Genomic DNA, 18,341 nt, shown 5'->3' with positions numbered 1-18,341 from the left:
CCTGTCTGTAATTGCTCCTCCATACTCCATATACTGTCCTGGCTCCTCTGTCATTACTCCTCCATACTCCCTATACTGTCCTGGCTCCTCTGTCATTACTCCTCCATACTCCCTATACTGTCCTGTCTGTCATTACTCCTCCATACTCCATATACTATCCTGGCTCCTCTGTCATTACTCCTCCATACTCCCTATGCTGTCCTGTCTCCTCTCTGTCATTACTCCCTATACTGTCCTGCCTCCTCTGTCATTACTCCTCCATACTCCCTATAATGTCCTGGCTCCTCTGTCATTACTACTCCATATACTGTCCTGGCTCCTCTGTCATTACTCCTCCATACTCCCTATACTGTCCTGGCTCCTCTGTCATTACTCCTCCATACTCCCTATACTGTCCTGTCTGTCATTACTCCTCCATACTCCATATACTATCCTGGCTCCTCTGTCATTACTCCTCCATACTCCCTATACTGTCCTGTCTGTCATTAATCCTCCATACTCCATATACTGTCCTGGCTCCTCTGTCATTATTCCTCCATACTCCATATACTATCCTGGCTTCTCTGTCATTACTCCTCCATACTCCATATACTGTCCTGGCTCCTCTCTCATTACTCCTCCATACTCCATATTCTGTCCTGGCTCCTCTGTCATTACTCCTCCATACTCCATATACTGTCCTGGCTCCTCTGTCATTACTCCTCCATACTCCATATACTGTCCTGGCTCCTCTGTCATTACTCCTCCATACTCCATATACTGTCCTGGCTCCTCTGTCATTACTCCTCCATACTCCATATACTGTCCTGGCTCCTCTGTCATTACTCCTCAATACTCCATATACTGTCCTGTCTGTCATTATTACTCCATATACTGTCCTGGCTCCTCTTTCACTACTCCTCCATACTCCCTATACTGTCCTGGCTCCTCTGTCATTACTCCTCCATACTCCATATACTGTCCTGGCTCCTCTGTCATTACTCCTCCATACTCCATATACTGTCCTGGCTCCTCTGTCATTACTCCTCCATACTCTATATACTGTCCTGGCTCCTCTGTCATTACTCCTCCATACTCGCTATACTGTCCTGGCTCCTCTCTGTCATTACTCCTCCATACTCCCTATACTGTCCTGGCTCCTCTGTCATTACTCCTCCATACTCCATATACTGTCCTGGCTCCTCTGTCATTACTCCTCCATACTCCATATACTGTCCTGGCTCCTCTGTCATTACTCCTCCATACTCCATATACTGTCCTGGCTCCTCTGTCATTACTCCTCCATACTCCATATACTGTCCTGTCTCCTCTCTGTCATTACTCCTCCATACTCCATATACTGTCCTGTCTCCTCTGTCATTACTCCTCCATACTCCATATACTGTCCTGGCTCCTCTGTCATTACTCCTCCATACTCCATATACTGTCCTGGCTCCTCTGTCATTACTCCTCCATACTCCATATACTGTCATGTCTCCTCTCCGTCATTACTCCTCCATACTCCATATACTGTCCTGGCTCCTCTGTCATTACTCCTCCATACTCCATATACTGTCCTGTCTCCTCTGTCATTACTCCTCCATACTCCATATACTGTCCTGGCTCCTCTGTCATTACTCCTCCATACTCCATATACTGTCCTGGCTGCTCTGTCATTACTCCTCCATACTCCATATACTGTCCTGGCTCCTCTCTGTCACTACTCCTCCATACTCCATATACTGTCCTGGCTCCTCTGTCATTACTCCTCCATACTCCATATACTGTCCTGGCTGCTCTGTCATTACTCCTCCATACTCCATATACTGTCCTGGCTCCTCTGTCATTACTCCTCCATACTCCATATACTGTCCTGGTTGCTCTGTCATTACTCCTCCATACTCCATATACTGTCCTGGCTCCTCTGTCATTACTCCTCCATACTCCCTATACTGTCCTGGCTCCTCTGTCATTACTCCTCCATACTCCCTATACTGTCCTGGCTCCTCTGTCATTACTCCTCCATACTCCATATACTGTCCTGGCTCCTCTGTCACTACTCCTCCATACTCCCTATACTGTCCTGGCTCCTCTGTCATTACTCCTCCATACTCCATATACTGTCCTGGCTCCTCTGTCATTACACCTCCATACTCCCTATACTGTCCTGGCTCCTCTGTCACTACTCCTCCATACTCCATATACTGTCCTGGCTCCTCTCTGACACTACTCCTCCATACTCCATATACTGTCCTGGCTCCTCTGTCATTACTCCTCCATACTCCATATACTGTCCTGGCTCCTCTGTCATTACTCCTCCATACTCCATATACTGTCCTGGCTGCTCTGTCATTACTCCTCCATACTCCATATACTGTCCTGGCTCCTCTGTCATTACTCCTCCATACTCCATATACTGTCCTGGCTCCTCTGTCATTACTCCTCCATACTCCATATACTGTCCTGGCTGCTCTGTCATTACTCCTCCATACTCCATATACTGTCCTGGCTCCTCTGTCATTACTCCTCCATACTCCATATACTGTCCTGGCTCCTCTCTGTCATTACTCCTCCATACTCCATATACTGTCCTGGCTCCTCTGTCATTACTCCTCCATACTCCATATACTGTCCTGGCTCCTCTGTCATTACTCCTCCATACTCCATATACTGTCCTGGCTCCTCTGTCATTACTCCTCCATACTCCCTATAATGTCCTGGCTCCTCTGTCATTACTACTCCATATACTGTCCTGGCTCCTCTGTCATTACTCCTCCATACTCCCTATACTGTCCTGTCTCCTCTGTCATTACTCCTCCATACTCCATATACTGTCCTGGCTCCTCTGTCATTACTCCTCCATACTCCCTATACTGTCCTGTCTGTCATTACTCCTCCATACTCCATATACTATCCTGGCTCCTCTGTCATTACTCCTCCATACTCCCTATACTGTCCTGTCTCCTCTCTGTCATTACTCCCTATACTGTCCTGCCTCCTCTGTCATTACTCCTCCATACTCCCTATAATGTCCTGGCTCCTCTGTCATTACTCCTCCATACTCCCTATACTGTCCTGTCTGTCATTACTCCTCCATACTCCATATACTATCCTGGCTCCTCTGTCATTACTCCTCCATACTCCCTATACTGTCCTGTCTGTCAATAATCCTCCATACTCCATATACTGTCCTGGCTCCTCTGTCATTATTCCTCCATACTCCATATACTATCCTGGCTCCTCTGTCATTACTCCTCCATACTCCATATACTGTCCTGGCTCCTCTGTCATTACTCCTCCATACTCCATATTCTGTCCTGGCTCCTCTGTCATTACTCCTCCATACTCCATATACTGTCCTGGCTCCTCGTTGTCACTACTTCTCCATACTCCCTATACTGTCCTGACTCCTCTGTCATTATTCCTCCATACTCCATATACTGTCCTGTCTCCTCTGTCATTACTCCTCCATACTCCATATACTGTCCTGGCTCCTCTGTCAGTACTCCTCCATACTCCATATACTGTCCTGGCTCCTCTGTCATTACTCCTCCATACTCCATATACTGTCCTGGCTCCTCTGTCATTACTTCTCCATACTCCATATACTGTCCTGACTCCTCTGTCATTACTCCTCCATACTCCATATACTGTCCTGGCTCCTCTGTCATTACTCCTCCATACTCCATATACTGTCCTGGCTCCTCTGTCATTACTCCTCCATACTCCATATACTGTCCTGGCTCCTCTGTCATTGCTCCTCCATACTCCCTATACTGTCCTGTCTCCTGTCATTACTCCTCCATACTCCATATACTGTCCTGGCTCCTCTCTGTCATTACTCCTCCATACTCCCTATACTGTCCTGGCTCCTCTGTCATTACTCCTCCATACTCCATATACTGTCCTGGCTCCTCTGTCATTACTCCTCCATACTCCCTATACTGTCCTGGCTCCTCTCTGTCATTACTCCTCCATACTCCCTATACTGTCCTGGCTCCTCTGTCATTACTCCTCCATACTCCATATACTGTCCTGGCTCCTCTGTCATTACTTCTCAATACTCCATATACTGTCCTGGCTCCTCTGTCATTACTCCTCCATACTCCATATACTGTCCTGGCTCCTCTGTCATTACTCCTCCATACTCCATATACTGTCCTGGCTCCTCTGTCATTACTCCTCCATACTCCATATACTGTCCTGGCTCCTCTGTCATTGCTCCTCCATACTCCCTATACTGTCCTGTCTCCTGTCATTACTCCTCCATACTCCATATACTGTCCTGACTCCTCTGTCATTACTCCTCCATACTCCATATACTGTCCTGACTCCTCTGTCATTACTCCTCCATACTCCATATACTGTCCTGGCTCCTCTCTGTCATTACTCCTCCATACTCCATATACTGTCCTGGCTCCTCGTTGTCACTACTCCTCCATACTCCCTATACTGTCCTGACTCCTCTGTCATTATTCCTCCATACTCCATATACTGTCCTGTCTCCTCTGTCATTACTCCTCCATACTCCATATACTGTCCTGGCTACTCTGTCATTACTCCTCCATACTCCATATACTGTCCTGGCTCCTCTGTCATTACTCCTCCATACTCCATATACTGTCCTGGCTCCTCTGTCATTACTTCTCCATACTCCATATACTATCCTGGCTCCTCTGTCATTACTCCTCCATACTCCATATACTGTCCTGGCTCCTCTGTCATTACTCCTCCATACTCCATATACTGTCCTGGCTCCTCTGTCATTACTCCTCCATACTCTATATACTGTCCTGGCTCCTCTGTCATTACTCCTCCATACTCGCTATACTGTCCTGGCTCCTCTCTGTCATTACTCCTCCATACTCCATATACTGTCCTGGCTCCTCTGTCATTACTCCTCCATACTCCATATACTGTCCTGGCTCCTCTGTCATTACTCCTCCATACTCCATATACTGTCCTGGCTCCTCTGTCATTACTCCTCCATACTCCATATACTGTCCTGGCTCCTCTGTCATTACTCCTCCATACTCCATATACTGTCCTGGCTCCTCTCTGTCATTACTCCTCCATACTCCATATACTGTCCTGTCTCCTCTGTCATTACTCCTCCATACTCCATATACTGTCCTGGCTCCTCTGTCATTACTCCTCCATATACAGTCCTGTCTCCTCTCTGTCATTACTCCTCCATACTCCATATACTGTCCTGGCTCCTCTGTCATTACTCCTCCATACTCCCTATACTGCCCTGGCTCCTCTGTCATTACTCCTCCATACTCCATATACTGTCCTGTCTCCTCTGTCATTACTCCTCCATACTCCATATACTGTCCTGGCTCCTCTGTCATTATTCCTCCATACTCCATATACTGTCCTGGCTCCTCTGTCATTACTCCTCCATACTCCATATACTGTCCTGGCTCCTCTGTCATTACTTCTCAATACTCCATATACTGTCCTGGCTCCTCTGTCATTACTCCTCCATACTCCATATACTGTCCTGGCTCCTCTGTCATTACTCCTCCATACTCCATATACTGTCCTGGCTCCTCTGTCATTACTACTCCATATACTGTCCTGGCTCCTCTGTCACTACTCCTCCATACTCCCTATACTGTCCTGTCTCCTGTCATTACTCCTCCATACTCCCTATACTGTCCTGGCTCCTCTGTCATTGCTCCTCCATACTCCCTATACTGTCCTGGCTCCTCTGTCACTACTCCTCCATACTCCATATACTGTCCTGGCTCCTCTCTGTCATTACTCCTCCATACTCCATATACTGTCCTGGCTCCTCTGTCATTACTCCTCCATACTCCATATACTGTCCTGGCTGCTCTGTCATTACTCCTCCATACTCCATATACTGTCCTGGCTCCTCTGTCATTACTCCTCCATACTCCCTATACTGTCCTGGCTCCTCTGTCACTACTCCTCCATACTCCCTATACTGTCCTGGCTCCTCTGTCATTGCTCCTCCATACTCCCTATACTGTCCTGGCTCCTCTGTCACTACTCCTCCATACTCCATATACTGTCCTGGCTCCTCTCTGTCATTACTCCTCCATACTCCATATACTGTCCTGGCTCCTCTGTCATTACTCCTCCATACTCCCTATACTGTCCTGGCTCCTCTGTCACTACTCCTCCATACTCCATATACTGTCCTGGCTCCTCTCTGTCATTACTCCTCCATACTCCATATACTGTCCTGGCTCCTCTGTCATTACTCCTCCATACTCCATATACTGTCCTGGCTGCTCTGTCATTACTCCTCCATACTCCATATACTGTCCTGGCTCCTCTGTCATTACTACTCCATATACTGTCCTGGCTCCTCTGTCATTACTCCTCCATACTCCATATACTGTCCTGGCTCCTCTGTCATTACTCCTCCATACTCCATATACTGTCCTGTCTCCTGTCATTACTCCTCCATACTCCATATACTGTCCTGGCTCCTCTGTCATTACTCCTCCATACTCCATATACTTTCCTGGCTCCTCTGTCATTACTCCTCCATACTCTTTGCTTTCCTCTCTTTCTTGCGCTTTTCCAGTCTCTCACTTTTCTCTCCATCAGTAATCCTGTGATGGTTAGTACAGACTAACATGGGTATTATCTGCCTGCTCCTCACTGCTGCCACCATACATCCTTTCTCTGCATCTCTGCGTTTTTCCCCTCCTATCCAATACTGACTCCTTTCTATTGTCTTTCTCAGACTGGCAGAAGACGGCACACAGCAGCCGAAATCCCCCGAAGCAGTGACATGAAATCTTTCAGTGCACATTTATCTGCAGGATATCAGGAGATGCCAAACCCATTGGACAGATGGCTTCACTGACACCTCATGAATAGTCCTTTGGATAGATTCTACAAGCTCCACTAAATCATGGTCTATCTGACAGATTATACAGGCTGCCCCGATGCATGGTCTATGTGACAGATTATACACGCTCCCCCGATACATGGTCTATCTGACAGATTATACACGCACCTCCGATACATGGTCTGACAGATTATACACGCTCCTCCGATACATGGTCTATCTGACAGATTATACACGCACCTCCGATACATGGTCTGACAGATTATACACGCTCCTCCGATACATGGTCTATCTGACAGATTATACACGCTCCCCCGATACACGGTCTATCTGACAGATTATACACGCTCCCCCGATACACGGTCTATTTGACAGATTATACACGCTGCCCCGATGCATGGTCTATTTGACAGATTATACACGCTGCCCCGATACACGGTCTATCTGACAGATTATACACGCTCCCCCGATACACGGTCTATCTGACAGATTATACGCGCTCCTCCGATACACGGCCTATCTGACAGATTATACACGCTCCCCCGATACACGGTCTATGTGACAGATTATACACGCTCCTCCGATACATGGTCTATCTGACAGATTATACACGCTGCCCCGATACATGGTCTATCTAACAGATTATACAGGCTGCCCCGATACATGGTCTATCTGACAGAGTATACACGCTCCTCCGATACACGGTCTATCTGACAGATTATACACGCTCCTCCGATACATGGTCTATCTGACAGATTATACACGCTCCTCCGATACACGGTCTATCTGACAGATTATACACGCTCCTCCGATACACGGTCTATCTGACAGATTATACGCGCTCCTCCGATACACGGTCTATCTGACAGATTATACACTCTCCCCCGATACACGGTCTATGTGACAGATTATACACGCTCCTCCGATACACGGTCTATCTGACAGATTATACACGCTGCCCCGATACACGGTCTATCTGACAGATTATACGCGCTCCTCCGATACACGGTCTATCTGACAGATTATACACGCTGCCCCGATACACGGTCTATCTGACAGATTATACACGCTCCCCCGATACACGGTCTATCTGACAGATTATACACGCTCCCCCGATACACGGTCTATCTGACAGATTATACACGCTGCCCCGATACATGGTCTATCTAACAGATTATACAGGCTGCCCCGATACATGGTCTATTTGACAGATCATACACGCTCCCCCCGATAATACACGCTCCCCCCGATACACGGTTTATCTGACAGATTATACACGCTCCTCCGATACACGGTCTATCTGACAGATTATACACACTCCTCCGATACACGGTCTATCTGACAGATTATACGCGCTCCTCCGATACACGGTCTATCTGACAGATTATACACGCTGCCCCGATACACGGTCTATCTGACAGAGTATACACGCTCCCCCCGATACACGGTTTATCTGACAGATAGACCATGTATCGGGGGAGCGTGTATAATCTGTCAGATAAACCGTGTATCGGGGGGAGCGTGTATAATCTGTCAGATAGGCCGTGTATCAGGGCAGCGTGTATAATCTGTCAGATAGACCGTGTATCGGAGGAGCGTGTATAATCTGACAGATTATACACGCTCCTCCGATGCATGGTCCTTTGTGTTAATACCACAAGTTTCATTGATACATGGTTCATCTGATAGATTCCACAAGCTCTACTGGTACTTGGTCCATTAGAAGATACCATGAGCACCCATTTTACAAGGGCCATTGGAGGTATTGTGCATGCCCTACTGATACATAGACCATTGGATGAATTCCATAAATTGCACAGATACAAGGTCCATCAGACAGGTCCCACAAGGTGCACTATACAAGGTCCATCAGACAGGTCCCACAAGGTGCACTATACAAGGTCCATCAGAGAGGTCCCACAAGGTGCACTATACAAGGTCCATCAGACAGGTCCCACAGGGTGCACTATACAAGGTCCATCAGACAGGTCCCACAAGGTGCACTATACAAGGTCCATCAGAGAGGTCCCACAAGGTGCACTATACAAGGTCCATCAGACAGGTCCCACAAGGTGCACTATACAAGGTCCATCAGACAGGTCCCACAAGGTGCACTATACAAGGTCCATCAGACAGGTCCCACAAGGTGCACTATACAAGGTCCATCAGACAGGTCCCACAAGGTGCACTATACAAGGTCCATCAGACAGGTCCCACACGGTGCACTATACAAGGTCCATCAGACAGGTCCCACAGGGTGCACTATACAAGGTCCATCAGACAGGTCCCACAGGGTGCACTATACAAGGTCCATCAGACAGGTCCCACAGGGTGCACTATACCAGGTCCATCAGACAGGTCCCACAAGGTGCACTATACAAGGTCCATCAGACAGGTCCCACAAGGTGCACTATACAAGGTCCATCAGACAGGTCCCACAAGGTGTACTATACAAGGTCCATCAGACAGGTCCCACAGGGTGCACTATACAAGGTCCATCAGACAGGTCCCACAAGGTGCACTATACAAGGTCCATCAGACAGGTCCCACAAGGTGCACTATACAAGGTCCATCAGACAGGTCCCACAAGGTGCACTATACAAGGTCCATCAGACAGGTCCCACAAGGTGCACTATACAAGGTCCATCAGACAGGTCCCACAAGGTGCACTATACAAGATCCATCAGACAGGTCCCACAGGGTGCACTATACAAGGTCCATCAGACAGGTCCCACAGGGTGCACTATACAAGGTCCATCAGACAGGTCCCACAGGGTGCACTATACAAGGTCCATCAGACAGGTCCCACAAGGTGCACTATACAAGGTCCATCAGACAGGTCCCACAAGGTGCACTATACAAGGTCCATTGGACATGGATAAATAAATAGCTAGTGATATAACACTTGGCTTCTGATAAAATGTGGTGCTATTTTCCTGTTTTTAAAAAGTTTTACAATCTAGACAACGACTGTTCATATTTAGTGCTTGAGTAACCAGGATTGGGGAAACTTTTTTTTCTACTGTGAGTTTTGGCTGAAGGTCTGGACGCCATATTCAGGTGATGTAGGACAATCCCAGCTCAGGACAAGTTACGCTCCCTCCTCACACCGCTCTTTCTATGTTGGCTTTGTGTAAATGACTGTGAGATCCCTGATGTCAATACCTGGAATGAGGGGTTTGCTATACCGAAAACTCTACAGCGGCTGGAATATGGCGAGCAGGAAAAGAGGGGAAATCTGCAGGAAACAGCCAACACCACATGTTCTGCTACTTATACCTCCAGCTGCAAACGAGCAGAATAGTTTCTGGGAGATGATAGAAACACTCCGGAGCCTTTTATTCTGCTGAGTATGGCTGAAATATGTGATTTATTTCTGTTTGTGACCACTCCTAAATAAAATGATTGTCCTCTATAGCTGTGCATTGTGTGTGTGTCAGCAATACATCCTTGTTTTATGTGTGTGTGTCAGCAATACATCCTTGTGTTTTACTGTAAGCAGGACAGTGCGGCACTAGTATACCACTATAGGAAGGACAGTGCGGCACTAGTGTCCCCCTATAGGAAGGAGAGTGTGGCACTAGAATCCCATTATAGGTAGGACAGTGCGGCACTAGTATCCCATTATAGGAAGGACAGTGCGGCACTAGAATCCCATTATAGGAAGGAGAGTGTGGCACTAGAATCCCATTATAGGTAGGACAGTGCGGCACTAGTATCCCATTATAGGTAGGACAGTGCGGCACTAGTATATTATAGGAAGGACAGTGCGGCACTAGAATCCCATTATAGGAAGGAGAGTGCGGCACTAGTATCCCATTATAGGAAGGAGAGTGCGGCACTAGTATCCCATTATAGGAAGGAGAGTGCGGCACTAGAATCCCATTATAGGAAGGACAGTGCGGCACTAGTATCCCATTATAGGAAGGACAGTGCGGCGCTGGAATCCCATTATAGGAAGGACAGTGCGGCACTAGTATCCCATTATAGGAAGTAGAGTGCGGCACTAGAATCCCATTATAGGAAGGACAGTGCGGCACTAGTATCCCATTATAGGAAGGAGAGTGCGGCACTAGAATCCCATTATAGGAAGGACAGTGCGGCACTAGAATCCCATTATAGGAAGGACAGTGTGGCACTAGTATCCCATTATAGGAAGGACAGTGCGGCACTAGTATACCATTATAGGAAGGACAGTGCGGCACTAGTGTCCCCCTATAGGAAGGAGAGTGTGGCACTAGAATCCCATTATAGGTAGGACAGTGCGGCACTAGTATCCCATTATAAGAAGGACAGTGCGGCACTAGTATCCCATTATAGGAAGGAGAGTGCGGCACTAGTATACCACTATAGGAAGGACAGTGCGGCACTAGTGTCCCCCTATAGGAAGGAGAGTGTGGCACTAGAATCCCATTATAGGTAGGACAGTGCGGCACTAGTATCCCATTATAAGAAGGACAGTGCGGCACTAGTATCCCATTATAGGAAGGAGAGTGCGGCACTAGTATCCCATTATAGGAAGGAGAGTGCGGCACTAGAATCCCATTATAGGAAGGAGAGTGCGGCACTAGTATCCCATTATAAGAAGGAGAGTGCGGCACTAGTATCCCATTATAGGAAGGAGAGTGCGGCACTAGAATCCCATTATAGGAAGGACAGTGCGGCACTAGTATCCCATTATAGGAAGGAGAGTGCGGCACTAGTATCCAATTATAGGAAGGACAGTGCGGCGCTGGAATCCCATTATAGGAAGGACAGTGCGGCACTAGTATCCCATTATAGGAAGGACAGTGCGGCACTAGAATCCCATTATAGGAAGGACAGTGCGGCACTAGAATCCCGTTATCGGAAGGAGAATGCAGCACTAGTGTCCCACTATAGAAAGGAGAGTGCATTTTATGTAGGAATGCGACACTGGAATCCCATTATAGGAAGGAGAGTGCAGCACTAGAATCCCATTATAGGAAGGACAGTGCAGCACTAGTATCCCATTATAGGAAGGAGAGTGCTGCACTAGAATCCCATTATAGGAAGGACAGTGCAGCACTAGAATCTCATAGGAAGGACAGTGCGACACTAGTATCCCATTATACAGTAGGAAGGACAGTGCGGCACTAGAATCTCATTATAGGAAGGACAGTGCAGCACTAGAATCTCATAGGAAGGACAGTGCGACACTAGTATCCCATTATACAGTAGGAAGGACAGTGCGGCACTAGTATCCCATTATAGGAAGGACAGTGCGACACTAGTATCCCATTATAGGAAGGACAGTGCGGCACCAGAATCCCATTATAAGAATGACAGTGCGGCACTATTATTCCATTATAGGTACGGCATTAGAATCCCATTATAGGAAGGACAGTGCGGCACTAGTATCCCATTATACAGTAGGAAGGACAGTGCGGCACTAGTATCCCATTATAGGAAGGACAGTGCGGCACTAGTATCCCGTTATAGGTAGGACAGTGCGACACTAGTATCCCGTTATAGGAAGGACAGTGCGACACTAGTATCCCGTTATAGCAAGGACAGTGCAGCACTAGTATCCCGTTATAGGTAGGACAGTGCGGCACTAGTATCCCATTATAGGAAGGACAGTGCGGCACTAGAATCCCATTATAGGAAGGACAGTGCGGCACTAGTATCCCATTATAGGAAGGACAGTGCGGCACTAGTATCCCATTATAGGAAGGACAGTGCGGCACTAGTATCCCATTATAGGAAGGACAGTGCGGCACTAGTATCCCATTATAGGAAGGACAGTGCGACACTAGTTTCCCATTATAGGAAGGACAGTGCGGCACTAGTATCCCATTATAGGAAGGACAGTGCGGCACTAGAATCCCATTATAGGAAGGACAGTGCGGCACTAGTATCCCATTATAGGAAGGACAGTGCGGCACTAGTATCCCATTATAGGTAGAACAGTACGGCACTAGTATCCCATTATAGGAAGGACAGTGCGACACTAGTATCCCATTATAGGAAGGACAGTGCGGCACTAGTATCCCATTATAGGAAGGACAGTGCGGCACTAGAATCCCATTATAGGAAGGACAGTGCGGCACTAGTATCCCATTATAGGAAGGACAGTGCGGCACTAGTATCCCATTATAGGAAGGACAGTGCGGCACTAGTATCCCATTATAGGAAGGACAGTGCGGCACTAGTATCCCATTATAGGAAGGACAGTGTGGCACTAGTATCCCATTATAGGAAGGACAGTGCGACACTAGTATCCCATTATAGGAAGGACAGTGCGGCACTAGTATCCCATTATAGGTAGGACAGTGCGACACTAGTATCCCATTATAGGAAGGACAGTACGGCACTAGAATCCCATTATAGGAAGGACAGTGCGGCACTAGTATATTATAGGAAGGACAGTGCGGCACTAGTATCCCATTATAGGAAGGACAGTGTGGCACTAGTATCCCATTATAGGAAGGACAGTACGGCACTAGAATCCCATTATAGGAAGGACAGTGCGGCACTAGTATATTATAGGAAGGACAGTGCGGCACTAGAATCCCATTATAGGAAGGACAGTGCGGCACTAGAATCCCGTTATCGGAAGGAGAATGCAGCACTAGTGTCCCACTATAGGAAGGAGAGTGCATTTTATGTAGGAATGCGACACTGGAATCCCATTATAGGAAGGAGAGTGCAGCACTAGAATCCCATTATAGGAAGGACAGTGCAGCACTAGAATCCCATTATAGGAAGGACAGTGCGACACTGGAATCCCATTATAGGAAGGAGAGTGCGGCACTAGTATCCCATTATAGGAAGGACAGTGCGGCACTAGTATCCCATTATAGGAAGGAGAGTGCTGCACTAGGATCTCATTATAGGAAGGAGAGTGCCGCACTAGTATCCCATTATAGGAAGGACAGTGCGGCACTAGTATCCCATTATAGGAAGGAGAGTGCAGCACTAGAATCCCATTATAGGTAGGAGAGTGCGGCACTAGAATCCCATTATAGGAAGGACAGTGCGGCACTAGTATCCCATTATAGGAAGGACAGTGCAGCACTAGTATCCCATTATAGGAAGGACAGTGCAGCACTAGAATCCCATTATAGGAAGTAGAGTGCGGCACTAGTATCCCATTATAGGAAGGACAGTGCGGCACTAGAATCCCATTATATGAAGGACAGTGCGGCACTAGAATCCCATTATAGGAAGGAGAGTGCTGCACTAGTATCCCATTATAGGAAGGAGAGTGCTGCACTAGTATCCCATTATAGGAAGGACAGTGCGACACTAGTATCCCATTATAGGAAGGACAGTGCGGCACTAGTATCCCATTATAGGAAGGACAGTGCGGCACTAGAATCCCATTATAGGAAAGACAATGCGGCGCTGGAATCCCATTATAGGAAGGACAGTGCGGCACTAGTATCCCATTATAGGAAGGACAGTGTGGGACTAGTATCCCATTATAGGAAGGACAGTGCAGCACTAGTATCCCATTATAGGAAGGAGAGTGCGGCACTAGAATCCCATTATAGGAAGGACAGTGCAGCACTAGAATCCCATTATAGGAAGGACAGTGCGGCTCCAGAATCCCATTATAGGAAGGACAGTGCGGCACTAGAATCCCATTATAGGAAAGACAGTGCGGCACTAGTGTCCCATTATAGGAAGGACAGTGCAGCACTAGTATCCCATTATAGGAAGGACAGTGCAGCACTAGTATCCCATTATAGGAAGGACAGTGCGGCACTAGTATCCCATTATAGGAAGGAGAGTGCAGCACTAGAATCCCATTATAGGTAGGAGAGTGCGGCACTAGAATCCCATTATAGGAAGGACAGTGCGGCACTAGTATCCCATTATAGGAAGGACAGTGCAGCACTAGTATCCCATTATAGGAAGGACAGTGCAGCACTAGAATCCCATTATAGGAAGTAGAGTGCGGCACTAGTATCCCATTATAGGAAGGACAGTGCGGCACTAGAATCCCATTATATGAAGGACAGTGCGGCACTAGAATCCCATTATAGGAAGGAGAGTGCTGCACTAGTATCCCATTATAGGAAGGAGAGTGCTGCACTAGTATCCCATTATAGGAAGGACAGTGCGACACTAGTATCCCATTATAGGAAGGACAGTGCGGCACTAGTATCCCATTATAGGAAGGACAGTGCGGCACTAGAATCCCATTATAGGAAAGACAATGCGGCGCTGGAATCCCATTATAGGAAGGACAGTGCGGCACTAGTATCCCATTATAGGAAGGACAGTGTGGGACTAGTATCCCATTATAGGAAGGACAGTGCAGCACTAGTATCCCATTATAGGAAGGAGAGTGCGGCACTAGAATCCCATTATAGGAAGGACAGTGCAGCACTAGAATCCCATTATAGGAAGGACAGTGCGGCTCCAGAATCCCATTATAGGAAGGACAGTGCGGCACTAGAATCCCATTATAGGAAAGACAGTGCGGCACTAGTGTCCCATTATAGGAAGGACAGTGTGTGACGACCCCAGGCTCATAATGTGCATTACTTTTGCCTCATGTAATTTCCGCCTTGAGAAAGGCAGCGTTTAGAGCTTTGCACGTGTCCTGGGGCCACACACGATTCTGCGATCACACAGAAAGCACGCAATAGCAAGGTCCAACGGAACCTTTATCACATAGAGACTAAATAAACATGTAAACCGTAACCACACTATGTACATATATATACAGGTAGCATTACATTAAACACAGTTATGAATAGACCAATATGACTAGAACCACACAAAGCAAGAACCCCTGCCCCTATACCGGGAATATCCACCTCAGGGAATACTTGCGTCTGCTGGATGTTGGTTGCTGGGAGGGCGATGATGGTGTCCTGCTGATCTTGGCCTGCGCCAATCACTACTCCTGGGAGTAGGGCACCCTGGAAAAGTCACCCAGCTCCTGCTGGCACACTTAAGCCAGGCACCTGTGATGCTCTGGTGGGGGCAGTATGCTTGGCTGTGTCCCCATCTACCAGCACCAGGCGGACAGGCTTGGTTCCTGGCAGCCGCCTCTCTCTGCAGTCTCTCAAACTCAACAACAACCCCCACCCCTGGTGCGAGCCTTCTTCAAAACTTCCATCCTCCCAGAATGCTCCGCTCCCCTGGTGACCTCACGGAGTGTCCTGATTGGAGGGATTTCAATCCTGCTCTTTAGAAGGTGTCTCAGAGCTATGTGGAGACCCCCTGTGGTTTTGGAGACATGTAGTCTGCAATGATTCCCCTTAGAACAAAGGCCAGGTAATTATGCTGATAAGGAAAATGTCCACTTTGGGATTGTATAATGAGCCATGTTAACCCCTTGTAGTCATTTGTGATGTCACAGCCCCCTCAGCTGATTGCTGCTTCCTGTGCAGGGGGAGAGGGGGGGTCAGTCCTGGCTTTCCCATGTATCACTCACACACTGGATGGCAGGAAATTGCACACATGCAATAAACAGTACATTACGGAGACAGACATCTATCAGGCTCAGGGGTATATGCCCTGATAGGCACAACACTTATAAGAACAAGGGACTACTTCCCGAAACATCTGGTATCTAATAAAGTCACATTCTATTACTATAGAACACACAGTCCTGTGGATAGCTCCATTAGTGTGAGAGGCACAGCTCCCAGGAGGTTGCAGTCTATGAATTCAGCTAAGAGGGTGTCTGTGTCTCTGGGCTGTATTTAGGAATTTTGGGGTGTCTACCCCCTCATGATCCAGGTGCGGGGGGTGCACAAATGATGGTTCATGACACAGTGCGGCACTAGAATCCCGTTATAGGTAGGACAGTGCGACACTAGAATCTCATAGGAAGGACAGTGCAGCACCAGAATCCCATTATTGGAAGGACAGTGCAGCACTAGAATCCCATTATAAGAAGGACAGTGCGGCACTATTATTCCATTATAGGTACGGCATTAGAATCCCATTATAGGAAGGACAGTGCGGCACTAGTATCCCATTATACAGTAGGAAGGACAGTGCGGCACTAGTATCCCATTATAGGAAGGACAGTGTGGCACTAGTATCCCATTATAGGAAGGACAGTGCGGCACTAGTATATTATAGGAAGGACAGTGCGACACTAGTATATCATTATAGGAAGGACAGTGCAGCACTAGTATCCCATTATAGGAAGGACAGTACGGCACTAGAATCCCATTATAGGAAGGACAGTGCGGCACTAGTATATTATAGGAAGGACAGTGCGACACTAGTATCCCATTATAGGAAGGACAGTGCGACACTAGTATCCCATTATAGGAAGGACAGTGCGGCACTAGTATCCCATTATAGGTAGGACAGTGCGACACTAGTATCCCATTATAGGAAGGACAGTACTGCACTAGAATCCCATTATAGGAAGGACAGTGCGGCACTAGTATATTATAGGAAGGACAGTGCGGCACTAGTATCCCATTATAGGAAGGAGAGTGCGGCACTAGAATCCCATTAAAGGTAGGACAGTGCGACACTAGTATCCCATTATAGGAAGGACAGTACGGCACTAGAATCCCATTATAGGAAGGACAGTGCGGCACTAGTATCCCATTATAGGAAGGACAGTGCGGCACTAGTATCCCATTATAGGAAGGACAGTGCGGCACTAGTATATTATAGGAAGGACAGTGCGGCACTAGAATCCCATTATAGGAAGGACAGTGCGGCACTAGAATCCCGTTATCGGAAGGAGAATGCGGCACTAGTGTCCCACTATAGGAAGGAGAGTGCGGCACTAGTATCCCATTATAGGAAGGACAGTGCGACACTAGTATCCCATTATAGGAAGGACAGTGCGGCACTAGAATCCCATTATAGGAAGGACAGTGCGGCACTAGAATCCCATTATAGGAAGGACAGTGCGGCACTAGTATCCCATTATAGGAAGGAGAGTGCTGCACTAGTATCCCATTATAGGAAGGACAGTGCGGCACTAGAATCCCATTATAGGAAGGACAGTGCGGCACTAGAATCCCATTATAGGAAGGACAGTGCGGCAATAGTATCCCATTATAGGAAGGAGAGTGCGGCACTAGAATCCCATTATAGGAAGGACAGTGCGGCACTAGAATCCCATTATAGGAAGGACAGTGCGGCACTAGTATCCCATTATAGGAAGGAGAGTGCGGCACTAGAATCCCATTATAGGAAGGACAGTGCAGCACTAGTATCCCATTATAGGAAGGACAGTGCAGCACTAGTATCCCATTATAGGAAGGACAGTGCGGCACTAGTATACCATTATAGGAAGGACAGTGCGGCACTAGTATCCCATTATAGGAAGGAGAGTGCGGCACTAGAATCCCATTATAGGAAGAACAGTGCGGCACTAGAATCCCATTATAGGAAGGACAGTGCGGCACTAGAATCTCATAGGAAGGACAGTGCAGCACCAGAATCCCATTATTGGAAGGACAGTGCAGCACTAGAATCCCATTATAGGAAGGACAGTGCGGCACTAGTATCCCATTATAGGAAGGAGAGTGCGGCACTAGAATCCCATTATAGGAAGAACAGTGCGGCA

General features: G+C 47.5%; 2 protein-coding genes across 4 annotated transcripts in view; both read left to right on the top strand.

Annotated features, from left to right (window-relative positions):
* LOC146064938 (low density lipoprotein receptor adapter protein 1-B-like) overlaps positions 1-8,270 on the top strand; it is a 110,016-nt gene extending 101,746 nt beyond the window's left edge. For all 3 annotated transcript variants that reach the window (XM_083178981.1, XM_083178980.1, XM_083178979.1), the window contains one exon: positions 6,707-8,270. In XM_083178981.1, coding sequence (XP_083035107.1) covers positions 6,707-6,829 — 123 coding nt within the window. In that variant the 3' untranslated portion in view covers positions 6,830-8,270. The remainder of the gene's footprint in view (positions 1-6,706) is intronic.
* A 102-nt stretch (positions 8,271-8,372) lies between these two features.
* On the top strand, positions 8,373-10,231 carry LOC146064937 (uncharacterized). The gene is made up of 2 exons (XM_083178978.1): positions 8,373-9,135; positions 9,210-10,231. Exons 1-2 carry the CDS (start codon positions 8,546-8,548, stop codon positions 9,694-9,696), a joined length of 1,077 nt encoding a protein of 358 aa, XP_083035104.1. The 5' UTR covers positions 8,373-8,545; the 3' UTR covers positions 9,697-10,231.
* Positions 10,232-18,341: the final 8,110 nt, after the last annotated feature.

Source organism: Crinia signifera, chromosome 3, assembly GCF_055691185.1.
Source record: "Crinia signifera chromosome 3, ASM5569118v1, whole genome shotgun sequence".
Taxonomy (NCBI): Eukaryota; Metazoa; Chordata; class Amphibia; order Anura; family Myobatrachidae; genus Crinia; species Crinia signifera.
This window is presented reverse-complemented; position numbering and strand designations above follow the sequence as displayed.